The 20,542-nt window shown below is 58.8% G+C and overlaps 2 protein-coding genes across 2 annotated transcripts; both read left to right on the forward strand.

Annotated features, from left to right (window-relative positions):
- Positions 1-426: 426 nt before the first annotated feature.
- Positions 427-7,459, forward strand: LOC119105726 (uncharacterized; the record flags this gene model as incomplete). The annotated part of the gene is made up of 9 exons (XM_037229211.1): positions 427-536; positions 1,797-1,857; positions 3,018-3,103; positions 3,404-3,465; positions 4,484-4,641; positions 5,566-5,650; positions 6,228-6,361; positions 6,882-7,038; positions 7,392-7,459. Coding segments are annotated over exons 2-9 (783 nt in total), but the record flags the coding sequence as incomplete, so codon positions are not given.
- Positions 7,460-7,493: 34 nt separating this feature from the next.
- On the forward strand, positions 7,494-19,830 carry LOC119105502 (nuclear mitotic apparatus protein 1). Its single transcript, XM_037228968.1, has 10 exons — positions 7,494-7,525; positions 8,412-8,489; positions 9,051-9,252; positions 9,729-10,485; positions 10,517-14,417; positions 14,544-14,781; positions 15,264-15,406; positions 16,098-16,283; positions 17,399-17,623; positions 18,012-19,830. Exons 3-10 carry the CDS (start codon positions 9,129-9,131, stop codon positions 18,039-18,041), a joined length of 5,604 nt encoding a protein of 1,867 aa, XP_037084863.1. The 5' UTR covers positions 7,494-7,525; positions 8,412-8,489; positions 9,051-9,128; the 3' UTR covers positions 18,042-19,830.
- Positions 19,831-20,542: the final 712 nt, after the last annotated feature.

Consider the following 20,542-nt stretch of genomic DNA (forward strand, 5'->3'; position numbering starts at 1 on the left):
AGAAACAAGAAAAACCAAAAGGAAACCATTTTTGCTATGTCAAGGATAAGAATCGCATAAGACAAGGCTGACTGAATTCAATTCGAGAAAATTAACATCAAGTTTTGCAATAGTTGGCGTCAGTCAGTACAAGAATCGTCATCGCAGAAGTTTCCAATCGTGACAGTTGGAGCTGGCGGTCAACGAACGTATGCTTCACATCCCGCTTAATCACATCGCATAAAGATAAAATAACTATCAAATTAAGCTATTTGTTTTTTCTTCTGTACATGGAGTGTGCTGTCCGAAATAACCGATAGCTAGATGTGGCTTATGAGAACTCGACGTAGTTGTGTCTTCGATAGTTTCACAAATTGGCTGCCACATGTCTGTTGGTCAATGACGGCATCCGCCAATCAGCAGGGCCGGAAATCGCGTCCGACGTCAGCTGAATTTGACAGTGGGAAAGGCACCGTTGCGTGGCTGCGGTGGTTGAATTGTGATTATACATGCATTTGCCTTAAGATTACAATATTTTACGCTCTCCCACCGCTTGTGTAAGAACCATTTTTTTCTATAAGATGCCGTTCCTGTTTCTCCTTGGTTGGCGCTGTCGTGTAGGTGACGGGTCCACCTCCTTACCGTTGGACATGCTGAAGCAAGATCGTAGGCTAGGCTGTGCATCAGCCTGCCAAAATCCTAAGACTGCGCCGAGCACCTAGGCGACATCGTTGCTCAGAACCTTATGCTCGCATTTGCTGAGCCAGTCTGGGCCAAATTGCACTAAGCTTTGTAATTTTTGTTATATTTTTTGCGGGGCATTGAATACCACCACCTCTTTCCCAACATCACATTTTCCTTGAGCATTGGATCTGTGCACTGCATCTGGTACAGACCATGCAGCAACTAGTGCTTAGATTGCTTTTACAATGAAGTGCATGCACTGAAGTTGTTCCTGTGATGTCTGCTATGCAGGACATGTGTGTAATGTGTATGTTGCAGACAGGGCCAAGGGTGCACATAGATATCTAGATTTGCCAATCAATTTTGGGATGTTCCATTGGGTTGGAAGATGGGCACAAAAGTAGCTACTTGAACATAATTGTTCAATATCCAACCATCCCCACAGGGTCTCATAAAGTGCAGAGCAATAGATACCTGTGTAGAACTTGTGTGCATGTGGGGTGGGTAGGTTATTTTCTAAATCAATGTAAACCAGTTTTGGATTTTTTTTTCACTGGCTGCTGGGCATTTTATGTCTTTTAGTCTGAGGTTTGCAATGGAAAGAGATCAGTAGAGTTAAAAATATAGGCACAAAATTTATGCTGTTTGCTGGGTGGAACAAGCATTGGTAGGGTTATGTGTGTTAAGTGGATTTTGTACTTTTTTTAGGTATCATCCTTCTTTAATGTAGGACTAGGGATATCATGGAAAGGATTTTTTTTGGAACTAACAATGGTATCATTTTGATCTGTAAATTTTTGTGTTTTCTGTCTGCAAGGTTGTGTTCAAAATATGATGGGGCTTCCACCACATGCAGATGCTGATGTTTGCCAACATAATATAAGTGTTGCTGCCTTGGACCTGTGAGCTCTCTGTTTCCATGTATGCCTAAATTATGAGACTTAAAAATTCTGATAATGCTCATCTATTTTGCTTATACCATATAGGTATATTCATCCCAGTTAGTACATTCCTGTCATCTGAAGCTCAGTGCCACGCTGCCTGGTTTATGAAGTTGGTCCAAGATGTTACTGTTTTCCTTGACTGCAGTATTCGGAAGTGATAAGGCAACTGACATCACTTTTCTTTTTCAGGCTCTTCTGCTGTGAAATCTGAACAGACATGGACCGTGTTGAAGACATTGTGGTGCAATGGGTATGTTTATTTACACAATTTGCTGATTATCATTTTGTATAATTGTTATAGAAGATAAGTCTCACCAATTAAGAGCCATTCATTAGAACTGACATTCACAAATTATTTTTTGGGACCTTTCTTTCAAAGTTTCTCATGACTTTTGAGGCAGTGTGATTTTCATGGTAGGCTATCAAAGGCCCTTGGTGCTTTGAATACCCATGTACTGGTTTGATGTCAACAGGGAAAGTTAACAAAGTCAAGAGTATGGCAATGTGCAACTATCATGTCAAGTCCTTCCTTTTTAGTTTTTGAACCACTAGGATGCATTTTTCTGTGCATGACCAGTGACATGGTGACAGATGGGGTGTCTGACAGCCTAGGGATACCAACCTCCTGAGCAAAATGTTGAATAGGCAAGGGATTAACAATGTGTCCCTGTCAAAAGACAAGAGATCTGCACGCTACCCGCCCCAGGGTTACTGCGTGCTGCCAGTACACTGATTTTTCATTCATCATAGGCTCAACCTCCGTATCTCGCACGAAGAATGAAAATATCACCTTAACTTAGAAGCATTGTTCAATTGCTCAATAGGTACATAATTTAACGCCACTCCTTGCTGTGGCTGCTCATATCTGACATCGATCGCTGAAGAAGCCCTTGCATGGGCCGATCACTAGCGCACGAAGACTCGTGACAATGGACGCCCGTTATCTGGAGCTGGCGTCGGACCGCCTCCTCTAACTGCTCACTGTACGCTAGTTTCACGGCCCGATGTTGTCGAGTGGAGACGGCTCCATGGTACTTATTTTGCGACGCTGCGGGGAAACGCCACCTGATCAAACATCTTGTGTCCAGGATAACGACACTACGTCACCGCGCGACTTTTAAAGATTTGCGCCACTTATTCCCAAAAGCTACCTGGTGTTACATTCAGTGGTTACAATATAAAAACCCCTCAACAGCGTGAGTGGTCGGACCGGTCGGGCCGCTGAAGCCACAACATTTTGTTTTGCTTGATGTAAGGACGCACTATATCCGCGTGCTATATCCGCGACCCTGATGGTAATTACTCTAGTTCGCTTATGCAACAGCAATCACTGCCAGTTTTTCAAGGATCAGCCGCATTAGGATGTTGTCTCCCATGATGGTACTGACATGAGCGTGCGATGGATTCCAGATGAACCTGTACGACCGAGCATCACCGGCTACAGGTCTACCAGATATTCTGGAGCCCAACTTTCTGTATACTGTGTTGGAACAATTGTGAGTTTTTCCTGTCGGCGATTTAGCTTGCTTAAGCTTTAGCTTACACCAGGTTATTGCATCCAGTTTCCACTGTATCACAAAGTTTTGTGGTCAGAACAAGGATAATGTGACCTGTTTAGCATTGCCATCTGCAGCATAAATCGAGTTTTGCATTTCATGGTCTGTTAAGTCACTTTGTTTATTTCATGCATCAGCATGCCTGTCTAGGTGCAGTTCGTGTGCTTATATTTGCGTGTCTCACTGCAGTGTTAAATGTATGTTCTGGTTGTCTATCCTGATTGCAGTTTTTTTTTGCAGCAAGCTCAAGTTCTGTAAAGAAAGTGGCCACATTCTGACCACCCTGGAAGACTTTATCAATGGTTAGTGTCTACCTTCTGGCTTTCTTGTTTGTCTTTTCAACATATAGTTGCAATGATGGTGTGGTGCAAAATCCTGTTGTAGGCTTTTAACGCAATACATTTCCGCCAATCCCCCCCAAAAATTGCATAATTCCCCTGACAGCTGATAGTTTGTGATGCCTTATTTGCCTTTTTTGCTTATGCCGGTACGGCGAAGACGATGAACTCTAACATGACGGGCTTCATACGGAGTAACCTATCAGACCTAAACAAGTATTGCCAACGCCCGACGCCGCTGGCACCCATGGCCGCCGCCCGTGGTGTCGGTGACGCTGGTGTGACCATTGGCAGCCCGCTGCCCGGGCCTCCCGTAGTGTCGGTGACGCTGGTGACGAACATGGCAGCCCGCTCCCGAGCCCGCCCGTGTGTCTGTGACGCTGGGACGACCATTTGGCATCCCGCTACCCGAACAACCGCCCGGTGTCTGTGACCTGGCTAATCATTTTCAGCCCGCTACCCGAGCCGCCCGTGGTCAGTGCCTGGTGCGACCATTTACCCGCTACCCGAGCCCCCGTGGTGTCGGTGACGCTGTGACGACCATTGGCACCCGCTACCCGAGAAGCCAGTGGTGTCCAGTGACGCTGGTGAAGACCATGGCACCCGCTACCCTAGCCGCCATCGTGGTATCGGGACGCCTGCGTAATATTGACAGCCCGCTAACCGATCCTCCCGTGGTGTCCGGTGACGCTGGTGTAATCATTGGCAGCCCTCTACCCGAGCCTCCCGTGGTGTACGGGATGACGCTGGGTGGTAATAATTGACACCCGCTAACCTGGAGCCGCCCGTGTGGCTCGGTGACGGCTGGCGTAATCATTGGCAGCCCGCTACCCGAGCCGCCCGTGGTGTCGGTGACGCTGGCGTAATCATTGGCAGCCCGCTACCCGAGCCTCCCGTGGTGTCGGTGACGCTGGTGTAATCATTGGCAGCCCGCTACCCGAGCCGCCCGTGGTGTCGGTGACGCTGGTGTGACCATTGGCAGCCCGCTACCCGAGCCGCCCGGTCAAGTTCTCGTGCGTGCGCGAGGAGAAGCCGTCGGAGCTGCTCCGGCTGGGCCTGCTGCTGCTCTACCTCACCGCCGTGCAGGAGCCCGACCGGCGCCTCCGGCGGCGGCTGCAGAAGCTGCCCGACGAGGAGCAGGTGAGTGACGTCACAGCTGCCCGACAGACCGGGTGCGGCGGCCCCCGAAGCTGCCCGACGAGGAGCAGGTGAGTGATGTCAGAGCTGCCCGACAGACCGGGTGCGGCGGCCCCGAAGCTGCCCGACGAGGAGCAGGTGAGTGACGTCAGAGCTGCCCGACAGACCGGGTGCGGCGGCCCCCGAAGCTGCCCGACGAGGAGCAGGTGAGTGATGTCAGAGCTGCCCGACAGAAAGCAGCCGTGGGTTGTTGCCTTACGTTTTGATGTCATGTACAACAGCTGGCGAGCCGATTTTTTCACTACTTTGGCCCGCCTGGACAGGATTTTACGCGAGTTTTCGGCGATTGGGACGCGTGCGATTGCCACCTTGCGCGTTCCACCTTGTGTTGGGGGCTGTGAGGCTATCAGTGCTCAGCATGTGCATTTCACGTGTCTTCTTGGTGATAAGCTTTGTCTGTTTTGAAAACAAACATCTGGGAAACTGTTTGGCAGGACCAGCCCATCCCTCGGCCCGGCGGGCGATCGATCGGTCCGCTCAGAGATGAATACCTTGTTTATATGGGAGCTCATGGCCTTGCTCTCACGTTGAATGGCCGTGTATAGTATTGTTTACCAGCGTGTTACAACACGTGCCCCGCACTCCAAGGCATCGTGTTTCACAAATTGCTTTGGTTCCATGCTGACACCTGGGGGATGCTGGCCTCATCACCATGACCTTGGGCGGAGCCGTCCCGGTTAAGGCAGAGATGGCTGTAAGATAGCCGGATGGTAACGGCTACCGGGTATCATCGTAGCATGACCGCCATGAGGTGCCCGCTGGGGGGACAGCTAGCTGGAGGCCGTCGCCTGCCACGGCCAGTCCGCTGGTGGCCGGGGCTCCCTCGCGGCCCCAGCGCCAGCCCGCTGACCCGCCGCCGGTTGACAGACGAACATGCGCTTCATCTTCGAGCGGCTGATGAAGACGGGCAACGTGACCCGGGAGGACCTGACCGGGGTGATGACGGCCGTCGGTACGTACCGGGCCGGCCTGTGGCGGCGCGCGCATGTCTCGCCGGCCCCCTGCCGCGCCGGCTCCGCAGGCCCTCGGCGGTGGCGGCTGGGTGGTGCTGTGTTGTGCAGACGTGGGAGCGCGGCCAGCCTGTTGGTGAAGCCGCTGCCTTGAGGAACTAGCTGCCGATCCACCGTGCGTGCTGCTGGACATCAACCCGCGGCTCTAAACGGCTTTATTTAACTGATGCATGGCGTCATACGACCGCCCCAGAGTAGTCCTCTCTTCCGAGCTGAAGCGGGATGTGATGACTGGTCTGCTCTTCGAAAAGCACGTGTGAATCAGCGGCTGTGCTCTTCACGGCGGCTGTGGCGGTGCGTCAGTGGGGGCTCAGACCCCACGCGGACGCGCCCGTGGCGCAGCGTGGCCGGCGGCGTCTGGGGACGCGCGTGACGAGCGGGCCCGCTGACGCCTGGCGCGCGTGACGAGCGGGCTCGCTGACGCCTGGTGCGCGTGATGAGCGAGACCGCTGACGCCTGGCGAGCGGCGGGCGCGCGTGACGAGCGGGCCAGCTGACGCCCGGCGCGCGTCTCCGGCAGCCGAGATGTCGCGGCTCTCGTCAGCGTCGCTGCGCCGTCTGGTGGACTCGCCCGGCTCGCCGGCCGCGCCGTCGCCCGACCTCTACTCGTACTCGCCCCACCCCGGCAAATCACCGCTCACCGACATGTTTGAGGTGAGTCGTGCCCCGGTGTGTGTGTGTGAGGGGACAGGGAGGGGCTGCACGGTGCGGCCCCCGGCTGGCGGCTGGGAGAGGAGCGAGGACAGCCGCCAAAGGCTGTGTTATTCACCGGTGTCGAATCCCGATGCTGTGAGAGTCCCGAGGTCCGACCCGATCCGAGTCCATTGATTCCGATCCCGAAGGAAGGCGTTCTAAGTGGGACGTCGAGTCGCATGCCTTCACGAGTGGCGTGTTGGCTGGGTTTACGTTGGGTTTTATTCGTGTGTGCCTCTGCCGCCGTGAAGCGAGGTTCGTTGTGATCCTGCTCCACAGCCTGATTTTACGAAGAAGCTCATGCTTCGGCCTCTGATGCCTCTGTGATTCAGACTCGATCTGTCAGATATTGCAGATATGCCACGTGGTTGAATGATGTTAACATTGTGCGCGTGTGGTTGGCATTTCGCACAATGGCTCCCTACCCAGTCCTACCCCTCAGACCCCCGCCGCCCGTCTGATCCCCTTTCCCCGGCTGCAGTCACCGATGCTGGAGGAGGTGGTGCGGCTGAACAAGGCGCTGAAGCGAGCTGAGAAGGAGCTGGCCGGCTGCCGGTTGGACGCCGCCCGCGCCGCCGACGAGTCGTCCGAGGCCCGGCTGGAGGCAGAGCTTAGCGCTGCGCGTGCCGCCGAGCACCGTGAGAGTCGGGCGGGACCACCGCGGGGTACATGGCAGCGGCAGCGTCGAGCACTGCGAGGGTCGGGCAGGGACCGAGCAGACAACAGCGCATTGTTTTCTATGATTGTCTTGGTGTATTCTCCCTGAAAGATGAGACAGCGATTCAAACCTCAAAACGCACCAGAGCGTCAGCAGCAGGCAGCTGCAGCCAAAAAGACTGTGGGGCGTAGTAATACATGCAGGCGCAATGCAAATTCATGACAATGATAATTGTGAGCGAGCTTATTTCCGAAAGGGTGCCACGACTCACACGAGACGGGCAGTCTGGGAGGCGTCGCGCTGATCTGTGCGGTCGCCGCCGGCCGCCGGCAGGACGACAGGTGTCGCAGCTGGAGGAGCGGCTGGGCGAGGCGCGGCTGCAGCTGGGCGAGCTGCAGGCGCGGCTGGGCGACCCGCAGCAGGCGGCGCTGACGGCCGAGGAGCGCAGCCGGCTGCAGCGGCACGGGGTCAGAGCCCGCGCCCCGGCCGGGCGCGCGCTGCAGAGAGGCGCTCCACGGCGAGGGGCGGCGTGATGACGACCGCCCTCCCGGCCCGCTGATCCCCTCCCCCTTCCTTCGCTGGGACTTCTCCCCTACACACACGCATTGACAGCTGTTCCCCGCACTGACAGTCGCTCTCTCTCACTTCCGCACATAGTCAATGAATCCACGTAGCGACGAACGAAGCAATCCCCACACACATGAACTGAACCCCTTGGACTCGAACCGACTTTCAAAGGTTCTGATCCACCAAGGTCCCACATCTGAAAGAGTACTAGTGTGGAGAGAACAGAGGCGTTTGTGTATAGACTGCAACAACTCAAAAGATGCTGCCAGTGTGTCTCACACCTCAAAGTGTGTGGGACACTAACCTTACAAGCCCCACCTCATTCACCCCATCATATACGGACGAAGTTCTCGCCGTAAGATATGGCTCACTGTTGGCTCCGAGTCCTGGGCACCAAACCGTCGCCGGCTCCGTTTAACTTCAGTGCAAGTACGAGAGCTTGATAGCCCCTAGGGTTGTGCAAACTCCCTCACCACACGTCTGGGACTTCTGGCCCCTAAAACCTCCAAACTCCTCCAAGGGAGCAAGCTAGTCAATCCATGGCGTCTAGCTGATTTGCCTCTACGGATACGTGTTTCCACGTTTACGCTCGGCTATGAAAAAACCTGTAATGCATGCAATCGGATCGATGCTGATAGCTTTACCTACAAACTGTGCGTTTATCCACATTTCGGGCAGTGTAATGAAGTGCATGCCGTCGGTTGGGCGCCGTTCAACGCCACCGCGGCTAGCTACGGCTCCGCCTGCTCCGGTCCGTCGGTGACGCGTCCCCTGTCGTGTCCGCAGAAGCTCCTGCAGGAGAACGAAACACTGAGCGCCCGGCTGCTCGATGCGGAAAGTGAGAGGGACGACCTGCTGGCCAAGGTGAGAGGTCCGCGTCCGACATCGGCGTCGGACTCATGCTGATGCTGATCCTTCAAGCAAGGACGGTGCACGTCACCCCACCTTGACTTCTTCGTTTCACGCGGCTCCCGTCTTTCGTCGTCCTTCTAACTGGCGCTGACATTGCGAACGGAACTATATGCGAAAGCTCGCGACGACAGCTTAAACGTCGCAACCCATTCTCGTTTCTAGTGTTGGTTGTCGCGACGGGCAATGATCAATGAGCAAACTGCAATGAGTGGCTCGGGTGGCATCTAAGCAAGAGTCACACCTTGAGATTATGGAGGCACTTTCGATGTTGTATCACCACACGCCTACTCTTCCGTCGTGGCGTCGCCCCGGCGTCTTCCTGGCGCTGCCGCTGGGTGGCGCCTCGCACGTCGTCCGAGGTTGCTGGCGCCCCGCCTGTCCTGTGGCTCACTGTCCGTCACGGCCGCCCGTCACCTCTGCCGCGCGAGTGGAGCCCCCGCTGCGCCCGTGCGGCTGACGACGCCGGCGGGGGGAGCGGGGCGGCGCACCTCACGCCGCCGGGCCCGTCCGCAGCTGGAGAGCGTGCGCGGTCGTCAGCAGAGCGCCGTGGCCGAGACGCTGGCGCTGGGCCGGGCGCTGTCGGCGGCCGAGATGGACCAGGCGCAGCTGCGGGAGGAGAACGGCGAGCTGGCCGCCCGGCTGGCCGAGCTGCAGCACGAGCTGCGTGTCAGCGCCGACATGCTGCACCACGTCCAGGCCCAGCAGCGCGACGTCTGTGAGTGACGCGCGGCTGGCGGTGTGCGGCATCCGTCTGGACTGGACTTCGACGGCTGCAATATCGGATCGGCCGTCTGGACGATTGGCTGAAGTGTCCGGCCGTCTGTCTGACTGAGCGGCCGCCAGTGTTTGATCTGCCGTTCCCACAAGTTTAGGTGCCCGTTGGCCGTCCGTTGCACAGAAAAAGCTTCCTCTCTGGATATATATATATATATATATATATATATATATATATATATATATACATGCATGCTCACTAAACCCGTAGGTCGTTATTTGGGACATGCTGCGCAAGGGACACCGAATAGCGGTCCGTACAGACTGACGCACGGTCTGATGGTCCGTACGGACTGATGTCAAACCATTTAAACCACTGATCCAGAGCAGTGCTAACATTTCCTATGCCGATCTTTAGATAACGCCGCATGGTAGCCGTCACCGCCCGCTCCTGACCGAGCTCCCCTCTTTCGGCAGCGATGGACCAGTCGCCGCCGCGCTCCAGTGGCCCACTGGCTGGCAGTCTCGCCAGCGAGATGGCCGTCGTCGAGTGCGGCGAGCTGCGCGACCGGACGGAGCAGCTGCGCGCCGAGCTGCGCGCCGCCGCCGGCGAGGCCGAGCAGCTGCAGCGCCAGCACGCCGAAGGGCAGGCTCAGCTTCGGTCGCTGCAGGACGAGCTGGACACGCACAGAGCCGAGGCCGAGGCCGGCCGCGCGGAAGTGGGCCGGCTGCAGGTGTCGCTGGAGGGTGCGCTGGCGGAGCTAAGCGGTACACGCGTGGAGTACCAAGAGGCGGTGCAGGCGCTGCGACGCGCGCTGGAGACGTCCAAGTCAGAGGCGGCTACGGTCATCAAGGAACGTGAGGAGGCCATCCAGTCCCTGCAGTCTGAGCTGGAGACATCCAAGTCAGAGGCGGCTGCGGTCATCAAGGAACGTGAGAACGCCATTCAGTCCCTGCAGGCTGCGCTGGAGGCGTCCAAGTCAGAGGCGGCTGCGGTCATCAAGGAACGTGAGGACGCCATCCGGTCTCTGCAAGGAGCGCTGGAGACGTCCAAGTCAGAGGCGGCTGTGGTCATCAAGGAGCGTGAGGACGCCATCCGGTCTCTGCAAGGAGCGCTGGAGACATCCAAGTCAGAGGCGGCTGCGGTCATCAAGGAACGTGAGAACGCCATCCAGTCCCTGCAGTCTGCGCTGGAGACGTCCAAGTCAGAGGCGGCCACGGACCCTCAAGGAACGTGAGGACGCCATCCAGTCCCTGCAGTCTGCGCTGGAGACGTCCAAGTCAGAGGCGGCTACGGCCATCAAGGAACGTGAGGACGCCATCCAGTCCCTGCAGGCCGCGCTGGAGACGTCCAAGTCAGAGGCGGCCATGACCGTCAAAGAGCGTGAGGACGCCATCCAGTCCCTGCAGTCTGCGCTGGAGACGTCCAAGTCAGAGGCGGCCATGACCGTCAAAGAGCGTGAGGACGCCATCCAGTCCCTGAAGTCTGCGCTGAAGACGTCCAAGTCAGAGGCGGCCACTACCGTTAAGGAGCGTGAGGACGCCATCCAGTCCCTGCAGTCTGCGCTGGAGACGTCCAAGTCAGAGGCGGCTACGGCCATCAAGGAGCGTGAGGACGCCATTCAGTCCCTGCAGTCCGCGCTGGAGACATCCAAGGCAGAGGCGGCCACGACCGTTCAGGAGCGTGAGGACGCCATCCAGTCCCTGCAGGCTGCGCTGGAGACGTCCAAGTCAGAGGCGGTTACGGCCATCAAGGAGCGTGAGGACGCCATCCAGTCCCTGCAGGCTGCGCTGGAGACGTCCAAGTCAGAGGCGGCCATGACCGTCAAAGAGCGTGAGGACGCCATCCAGTCCCTGCAGTCTGCGCTGGAGACGTCCAAGTCAGAGGCGGCCATGACTGTCAAAGAGCGTGAGGACGCCATCCAGTCCCTGCAGGCTGCGCTGGAGACGTCCAAGTCAGAGGCGGCCACGACCGTTAAGGAGCGTGAGGACGCCGTCCAGTCCCTGCAGTCTGCGCTGGAGACGTCCAAGTCAGAGGCGGCTACGGCCATCAAGGAGCGTGAGGACGCCATCCAGTCCCTGCAGTCTGCGCTGGAGACATCCAAGTCAGAGGCGGCCACGACCGTTAAGGAGCGTGAGGACGCCATCCAGTCCCTGCAGGCTGCGCTGGAGACGTCCAAGTCAGGGGCGGCTACGGCCATCAAGGAGCGTGAGGACGCCATCCAGTCCCTGCAGTCTGCGCTGGAGACGTCCAAGTCAGAGGCGGCCACGATCGTCAAGGAGCGTGAGGATGCCGTCCGGACCCTGCAGTCTGCGCTGGAGACGTCCAAGTCAGAGGCGGCTGCGGTCATCAAGGAGCGTGAGGACGCTATCCAGTCCCTGCAATCCGCACTGGAAATGTCCAAGTCAGATGCGACTGTGGCCACCAAGGAGCGTGAGGACGCCATCCAGTCCCTGCGTGCTACGCTTGAAACGTCCAAGTCAGATGCGACTGTGGCCATCAAGGAGCGTGAGGACGCCATCCAGTCCCTGCGGGCTGCCCTGGAGACGTCCAGGTCAGAGGCGGCCACGACCCTCAAGAAACATGAGGACACCATCCAATCCCTCAAGGAACGTGAGGACGCCATCCAGTCCCTGCAATCTGCGCTGGAGACGTCCAAGGCAGAGGCGGCCACGACCGTCAAGGAACGTGAGGACACCATCCAGTCCCTCCGTGCTGCGCTGGAGACGTCCAAGTCAGAGGCGGCCAAGACCCTCAAGGAACGTGAGGACACCATCCAATCCCTGCAGTCTGCGCTGGAGACGTCCAAGTCGGAGGCGGCCACGACCATCAAGGAACGTGAGGACGCCATCCAGTCCCTGCAGGCTGCGTTGGAGACGTCCAGCTCGGAGGCGGCCACGACCATCAAGGAACGTGAGGACGCCATCCAGTCCCTGCAGGCTGCGTTGGAGACATCCAAGTCGGAGGCTGACGTGGCGATCAGGGCACGGGAGGAAGCCATCCGATCTCTTCAGACGTCACTGGAGACGGCGAAGTCCGAGACTGAATCGGTTCGTGAGGAACGGGAACAGACGGTCCAGTCTCTGCAAGCATCACTGGATGCTGCGAAGTCAGACGAAGTTACAGCCATACACGAACGGGATGAAACTATTCGGTCTCTAAAAACCTCACTGGAGGATGCAAAGTCGGACATTGAGACGCTCCGTGCGGAAGGCGACCAGACGGCGAAGTCTCTTCAAGCCTCCCTGGAGACCGCGCGCTCGGATGCAGCTGCAGCCATCGAGAGTCGCGAGGAAACCATCGGATCTCTGCGGGCGTCACTGGAGACAGCAAAGAACGAGGCTGAAGCGCTTCTTGCGAAAAGTGAGGACACTGTCCAGTCCCTGGAGACCACCAAGTCAGAGGCAGCCACTGCCGTCAAGGAGCGTGAGGAAACTATCCGATCTCTGCAGGCGTCTTTGGAGACCGCGAAGTCCGAGACCGAAGCTGTTCGGTCGGAGCTCCAGCAGGTGGCAAAGTCGCGGGAAGATGAAAGGGCTAAGGCCGAAGCCCTTCGTGCAGAAAATGAGGAAACAGTCCGGCGTCTTCGAGACTCGCTCGACGCTGCGGAACGGGACTCTAAAGCGCTCCTTGAGGAGCGTGATCAGACTATGCACTCTTTGCAGGCTTCACTTGACTCGGCCAAGACTGAGGCAGATGCGGTGTTAAAGGAGCGCGATGACGTCATTCGATCCCTGCAAAGCTCGCTGGATTCGGCGCAGGCCAGCACCGAGTCGCTCCGTGCAGAGAGCGAGCGCAATGCCCATTCGCTGCAGACATCGCTGGAGACCGCACAATCCGATGCTGAAGCGCTCCGCGTCGAACGTGAGCAGGCTGTGACGTCTCTCCAAGCAGCGCTAAGAGGCGCGCAGTCGGAAACGCGAGCGCTGCGGGAGGAGCACGAGCAGACTGTCAAGTCCCTTCAAGCTTTGCTGGAGGCCGCGCAGTCGGAGAATGAAGTTCTTCGCGAGGAGACCGTGAAAACCCTTCAAGCCTCGCTGGAGACCGCGCAGTCGGAGACCGCAGCTCTTCGCGGCGAACATGAGCAGAGCGTGCGGTCTCTCGAAGTCGCGCTGGAGGCAGCGCGGGCCGAGACTGACGCGCTCCGTGAAGAGCATGAGCAGACGGTCAAATCTCTTCAAACGTCGCTGGCAACAGCCAAGTCTGAGGTTGAAACGCTTTGTGAGGATCGCGATGAGACTGTCAAATCCGCACAAACCTCTTTGGAGGCTGCTAAGTCTGAGGCAGACGGTGTCATTAAACAGAGGGAGGAAACCATCCAGTCCTTAGAAGCTTTGCTTGATGCTGCCAAGTCTGATGCAGAATTGCTCCGCACAGAGCAGGAGCAGACTGTGCAGTCTCTGAAAACCGCGTTGGAAACCGCTAAATCAGAGACAGCTGCCGTCGTGAAGGAGACCGATGACACCGTTCAGTCCCTGAAAGATTCGCTCGATGCTGCGAAGTCGGAGGCGAAAACGCTTCGCACGGAGCGGGAGGAGGCCGTCCAGTCTTTACAAACCTCTCTGGAGACCGCGAGGTCAGAGAATAAAGCGCTTCTAGCGGAGCGCGATCAGACGACACGGACTCTGCAGGCGGCGCTCGAAGACGCCAAGTCTCAAGCGGCGGGTGTCCAGACGGAGCGCGATGAAGTCGCGCAGTCCCTGCAGGCTTCGCTGGACGCGGCCCTGCTGGAGGCCGCGACCGCCCAGAAGCGGGAGGCGAAGCAGGCGCTGCAGCTGAAGCGACTGCAGACGGAAAACCAGCAGCTCTCGGATCGCGTCAGCCGCGGCGACGCCGACGCCGAGCGAATTAAGGCCGAGCTCGAGGACCAGATCAAGAGCGAGTGCCAGGAGACGTTCAACGCCGTGTTCCGCAAGTCGCGCGAAGAGATCACGACCAAGGCGCGCGAGGAGCAGAAGCGCCAGGCGGCCGCGTTCGAGCGCGAGGTGCGCCGGCTCGAGGGCGAGAACGCGGCGCTCCTCTCCAAGATCAAACAGCTGGGCGGCCAGGCGGACGCGGCCAAGGCGGCGCACGAGAGCACAGTGGCGCAGCTGCAGCAGGCGCTCAAGCGCTCGTCCGCCGAGCTGCGCACCACCGAGGCGCAGCTGGCGCTGGCCGACCGGCAGCTGCGCGACCAGGAGCGCGTGCCGCGGCGCGCCGCCGAGCCGGCCCGGCCGCCGCCGCGGCTGAGCGTCACGCCCGTGACGCGCGCCGCCGCCTCAGCCACGGATGTGACGCGCACCGGCGCCGAGTTCAAGCAGCCGCCGCGCCGGCCGAAGAGCGTGAGCCAGGGCGACGTGGCGCGACAGCCGGCGGGCGGCGCCGTGGGACAAGCGGTGGGACACGCCGCCGGGCTGGCCGCCGGGCTGTCGGCGGGGCTGGCTGGCGGGCAGAGGCGCGTGCCGCCGCCGGGCATCGGGCCCTTCTTCTCCTGCGATGACGAGGAGCAGGAGGTGTTCAGCACCTCTTATCTGCAGGGACTCCAGGATGGTGAGTGTCGGACTCCGTCCCTCCGTACCGTCCCCGTCCCCATCCCTGTTTCTATGTGCCTTTCAGCACCTCCCACTTACAGGGACTCCAGGGCGGTAAGCATTGGGACCATCCCTTGGTGCCGTGTATCTATGCGGCGCGATTTTTGGAACTTTGCGTGTCTTTTGATCGGCTGCTTGCGGAGTCATGAAAACGTCTGAGCTTTGGCTGAGTCCGAAACATTTGTATTAAAGGCATCTGACACCAACTGAAACTGGGGTCTAACACCCTCATCGATGTCGCGACCTCGACCAGCCGATCATCCAACACTATCTTTTCCTGTGCATATTTTCTTTGTCGAAGCATCATCGCGGAATAGGTAGTGAACTGGCGTTCATACCTGCTTTTTCTGTTTTCCTCTATCCCACTGATGACGCTTGGCCGTGCGCCGTTGACCGATGCCGTCGCGTCGCCCACCTGACGCCGCGCCGGCCTTGGCCCAGGTCACTGCGAGGTCGACTACCTGGGCCGCATGAGCGAGCTGCAGCGGCGAAATTCGCTCATGCCGCCGCACCTGCGCTCCTGCTACGCGCCCGAGGTCAACATCACCGGCTCGGCCGCCCTCATGACCGAGAACGAGCTGCGGGTACGTGCTGCCGGCCGGCGGCGCCGCGCGCGGGCCGGCCGGACGGTCGCGGGGTGGTGGTCCGACGTAGTGTTTTGCGAGGGTGGTGGCCAGGTGCGGCTGGTGGATAGAGAGTATGAGCTGTACTCACTCGCAGACGACTGCGAGATAGATTGAACCGTTGCCGTTGTCGTGGTTTCTGTCGCAGCTAATGGCTTTGGTATGGCGTAGCTGGGAGTCTTATTTTGTTGGTGCTTACGTTGGCGGTCATGTTGAGCGTCTTTGGCCACTAGGGCTAGAAGGCTGTTTGGTAGCATATCCTGCTTTTGACCGTGGAGTCTAATCCCACCAGAGCCGCTTGACCGTGGAGCCTAGTCCCACCAGAGCCTTTTGACCGTGAGCCCAGTCCCATCAGAGCCTTTTGACCGTGGAGCCCGGTCCCATCAGAGCCTTCTCACAGTGGGGCTCAGTCCCATTAGAGCCTTGCGTGGTGAGTACATAGTGCTCATCACAGTCCTCAGCCACATCGTCCAGATATGGCCTGTCGCCGCCGCACAATGCGCACCCGCCCATGGTCCACTGCCTGAAGTTCCCTCCGAACTCTCCACCAAACGGGCGCGTGCCCCTCCGCATCGAGTCCTTTCCTGGCTGTCCACCACGTGAACGCGTGGTCCGTTCGCTGCCTTGGTGGACGCCTGGTTACCGCGCACAGAACGGCGACGACATGGCGCTGCTGAGCGACCGCACGCGCCGCGTGACGCTCGACTCGCCGGCGTGCAACACGCGCAGCAGCAAGCGCAAGTCGGCCGGCAGCGGCGACTTCCTCTCCGACAGTCTGGAAAGCAACTCGAGCACCAGCAGCGTCAACAGCAAGCGGCGCCGCCGCGACCAGCTGCAGGTATGGTGGCCACCGGCGTGGCGGGACGTGCCGTGGCTGACCCCTGACCCCACGGCCGCCCACGACCTCGGGACGTGTGAGGGAGCCGGCTGGTGGGCCGTCCGACCGGGCGGTGACAGCCGGCGTCTGCAGACGGCGGCGGCGTCAGCCACCCCGCCAGCCGGCCCTGACTTCCCCGGCATGCGCCCCGTCCTCTTTCCCGGCCTGCGCCCTGTCATCTCCCCCACCCTGCCGGGCGGTAGCCTAAACCATTGGGTACTCGAGGCGCCCGAAAGCCCCAATTACTACCAAGACTGTTCTGCCCAGTTCCTCTCCGCCACAGCGTCGCACCTCGATCGCATTCTCCGGACCGCTCCAGAGCTCGCCCGTTCCTTGCAGCTGAGCGCGCGTGCCTCCAGTCCCGGGCGTGCATGCCCCGTCGGGCCGCCTAGCCGCCGCCCATGCTGCAGCATGCAGCGCACCCGCGCGCAGAAGGGTCGCTTCCACTAATGGTGGTCTGAGCCGCACGGCCGGCGGCGGCGCCCGAATTCCCAGCCGCGCAGGTTAGCTGTTCCAGTAGGGTGCGGCAGGAGGTAGGCACGGGCGTGCGGTGTACGACCGGCTGAAGGCTGGGCGGTGTAACAACGGTGACGGTGCTGGTTGGTTTTGTTGTAGTGATTAGTGTAGAGAGATGGCAAACCGTTCCCCGTACACGGGACGGGATGCATTAGTGTTTGCTGCTGTTGTCGTGCTGTCGGAAGTGGTTGTCTTTTGAGCATCTGAACGTGGATTTTCATGTAAGACAAGGCCATGTCTGTCCTTTCACGTGGAGCATACAGCAAATCCTTGTCAAGGACTGACCAGCACAGGGACAGCGGCCACGCCTTCAGTAATGCTCAGAGAGATACCGGCCCACCTTCGCGATCGCACCTCGTCCACTGGCATCAGGCCCCTTGTCGCCGACCGCCGCCTCGCCCTGTACCGCCCGCCAGCCGCTTGCCAGCGCCGGAGCCTCCGTGCATGGCCGGGCCGACCGCTGTCCGGAGTCGCTCGCCGCGCCACGGACCCCGCCGTTTCCCCGCGCTCGCGCGCGCGTGTGAGCGGCCGTGAACGGAGCCGCCTGCTCTGCGCCTCAGACGTCGTACGCACGACCGCGGCGCGGCAACCTCACGCCGGCCAAGAACATCAAGCCGGCCGACGACGAGAGCCTGAGCTCCACGCGCGCCAGCTTCACCTCGCAGGAGCTGCCGGCCGAGCTGCCGCCGCAGACGCCGACGCCGGCCAAGCGCAAGCTGAAGACGCCCTCGTTCAAGAAGTTCTTCCGCGCGGCGCGCGGCGGCAAGGAGAACCGGGAGGAATCGGTGAGAGCGCGTGGGTGGGGTGGGCGGGCCGCCGCGCCGCGATGGGAAGCCCTCGTCGGCGGCCAAATCCGGCGCCACCATTGTCCATGGTTAGCGCGGCATTTCGTGAACTCTGTAGTCCATAGAGGTTTTCTCGCACCGTAGCTGTGCTGTTGTAGCGTTACTAACCAAGGATTTCGTGACGCTCGGTCGTTGCTATCTATGGGGGTTAACAATAAACGTGCTTCGCCGGTCCCGGCCACCCTCTAGGCGAGCGCCTCAGCTGCCGCCGGCGGTAGAAACCGTCCGCAACCGCGGAACGCTGCTCGGTATTCAGCAAGAGCACAGTTCCACGGTGGGCCCCGCGCCCGGCTCCGATACGGCGCTGACACGGCCTGTTCTGCGTCAGATTCCGGTCAGTCTCCACCAGCGCCGCTGAGGGCGGGAGCGTGTGGTGGCGCTCCACGACTGAAGAGCGGGCGGACTTCTGACGCCGAGCCGTCGGCGGATGCAGCCGGCGTACCCGCAGCTGCCGTCACAGGCACCGCCGCTCCAGCGCTGCCGCTGCCGGGAGAGGCGTCCGGGGCAGTCGTCGGGCCGCCGCCGTATCGTGCTCTCTGTCGTGCGACGAGTGTGGATAGATGATGTGCCTTCTGATGGGTCCGTTGGGCCGGGCGTCGGCGGCGACCGGCCCGCCGGAGCGAGCGCGACCCCGTGACGCACGGCCGCCGCTGCGCCCGCTTGGCGCGCCAGCTGTTTGTATTAACACACACACGTGTAACTTATGCTCGATTGTGGAAGGGGGAGGCTGAATGGACAAACGCGATGTGGGCCTAATGCGATGTTAGCCCTCATGGAATGCGAAGACAGTAACAATAATACAGAATCCATTGTTTTAGAGATTCTGTTGGCTTGAATAATGATTACCCGGAGCACGAAATGGAACGAAACCCTTTAAGCGGACGCTCACGCGTGACACCTCAGCAATCAGCAGCCGCTTCAACGGCCAGGCATATTGCCTCAGGCCATATCCAAGTCTAGAGGTTTTGGAGACATGAGTCTCGCTTTTGCAAGACATGTCATCCAGGGCGATGTGTTGAGGGTAAGGCTGTCGTGGAGTGTTGTCGTTCGGTGCGTTCTGCAGGCGACTTGACGCTGATTCCCGGGGTGGGACGTTAACGACCCACACCAGCCCTTCGTAGCTGGCGTCTAGTTGTCTTCTTCATAGCGGCCTGTAGCCGTAAGCGCTGCCTGTTGCGGGATGTATGCGCCGCCTGTCGTAGTAGCACGTAGGCGCCGCCTGTTGCGGTTGCACGCGGACGCCGCCTGTTGTAGTTGTAGCACGTAGGCGCCGCCTGCTGTAGCAGCACGTAACAGTAGGAGCAGACTCGCGACAGCTGCGGCTGATGCCGCCGTCCGCCGCGGCCGCTGCAGAGGGCGGTTCAGACCGGTGCCGCCTGCTGTGGCAGGCCCCGGACGGGCGGCCCGAGCTCAGCCGGGCTTCTGGTTCACGCCGCAGGGCGGGCGCATGCGCATGTTGTGAACACCGATCGCTGGGCCCGGCGAGCCGCCACGGGCTTCCGTCACCGGACTGGAATCGAATGGACGCATGCTCGGCTGCATGGACCGCTGTCACTCGCCGTCGTTCTCCCCACGTTGGATGCTGTAACCTGCGGCTAGCGTGTGCCTCGCTGCTACGATCGGCGTCGTGCGACGGGAAGCCTGCGACGCCCGAACGCTCGTCACGACTATATCTCCCATGCCTTGACAGACGCTGCTACGACTGGAAAGCCCTGCCTTGATCCACATGTGTCTTGCTGCGTTCTTTACCTCAATCCAACGGTGATGGGTGTGCACACTGGTGTGCGCGTCATAGGTCCGACTGGTTGCATGCTTGTTCCGTTGCGTTGGCAACGTGGTCACGGAATAATGGTTGCTTTCAGGGCAGGCTCCTTCCGCGGAAATGAGGAACACATGAAAGAACATGAAGCAGAGAAAACCCTGGTTCCTGTTTTGAGATAAATTATCCTTTAATGATGGTCCTATAGCCATGCAATGTGGAAGTCGTGAAAAACAGCTTACTTGAACGTCACCTGCCCGTGTCCGTACGCACGGGTAGAGCTTAATCGTTTTATTTAAAATGTATTCGATGTTTTAGACATGGGATTTGCCTTTAAGCATGAGGTTATGTAAACATGTCAAAACAGCAATATATGAGAAAGCCTATGGTCTGAGTGTTTGGCATACAGCAGCGTATCCTGCTACAGCAACTGCGACAATATCCGGCGGCCAACGGCGGTCCCGGACGGCTTCCGTTTGAACGCTCTGAGAAGTTAACATTACCGTTTCCAGTTCGATACACTCCGGCCTGTGGCGAGTCCTCATACAGCCTGGCCCTTTGAGTCCTGGTACAATCGGTATAGACTCCTGAGTGAACTTTTTTGCTGTCTGCATTCGCTTTATTTCTTTGGAGCTTTGTTGCCAGTTAGAATGGGAAGCGAGCTGGCTAGATCTTCTATTGTCGGTGCAAGCACAATATGGACACGGCGTATCCGGCGGCGTGGCGGTGACTGCGAGGAAGACATATCGAAGGGTTTGTGTGAAAATGGCATAACGCCGGTAAGTTGCATGAAGAGGAGGCAGGGGCGCAGCCACAACGTTGGTGCGAAGGGACGTGGCACAGGGCTGCGAAAGGCCCCCCACAAAGAAAACATCGCCGGTAATGAAGAGCTACAGCCCTACAGCGTATCGAAACGTATCAAAAACATAAAACCACATGTACGGACGGTTATAAAACGGATCCGGGCGTTGGTTGCGCCATTGTGTGCGGCCAAGACGCAGTCATTCACGCTTCCGAAGTGTTCGTCTGTATGTACCGCGGAGCTTGTTGCGATCAGTGAGACACTGCTTTATACAGGTGGACGAAGACGCTCTGCACTT

This window comes from Pollicipes pollicipes, unplaced genomic scaffold, assembly GCF_011947565.3.
Source record: "Pollicipes pollicipes isolate AB1234 unplaced genomic scaffold, Ppol_2.1 Scaffold_6138;HRSCAF=7277_pilon_pilon_pilon, whole genome shotgun sequence".
Classification (NCBI taxonomy): domain Eukaryota; kingdom Metazoa; phylum Arthropoda; class Thecostraca; order Pollicipedomorpha; family Pollicipedidae; genus Pollicipes; species Pollicipes pollicipes.

Bases quoted from the DNA above. Each gene is read 5' to 3' on its own strand.
- LOC119105502 (XM_037228968.1), top strand. From the start codon at position 9,129: ATGGACCAGGCGCAGCTGCGGGAGGAGAACGGCGAGCTGGCCGCCCGG. The intron at 10,486-10,516 runs GTGAGGACGCCA...CCTGCAGTCTGC, and splicing joins GCCACGGACCCTCAAGGAAC to GCTGGAGACGTCCAAGTCAG. The intron at 15,407-16,097 runs GTACGTGCTGCC...TACCGCGCACAG, and splicing joins TGACCGAGAACGAGCTGCGG to AACGGCGACGACATGGCGCT.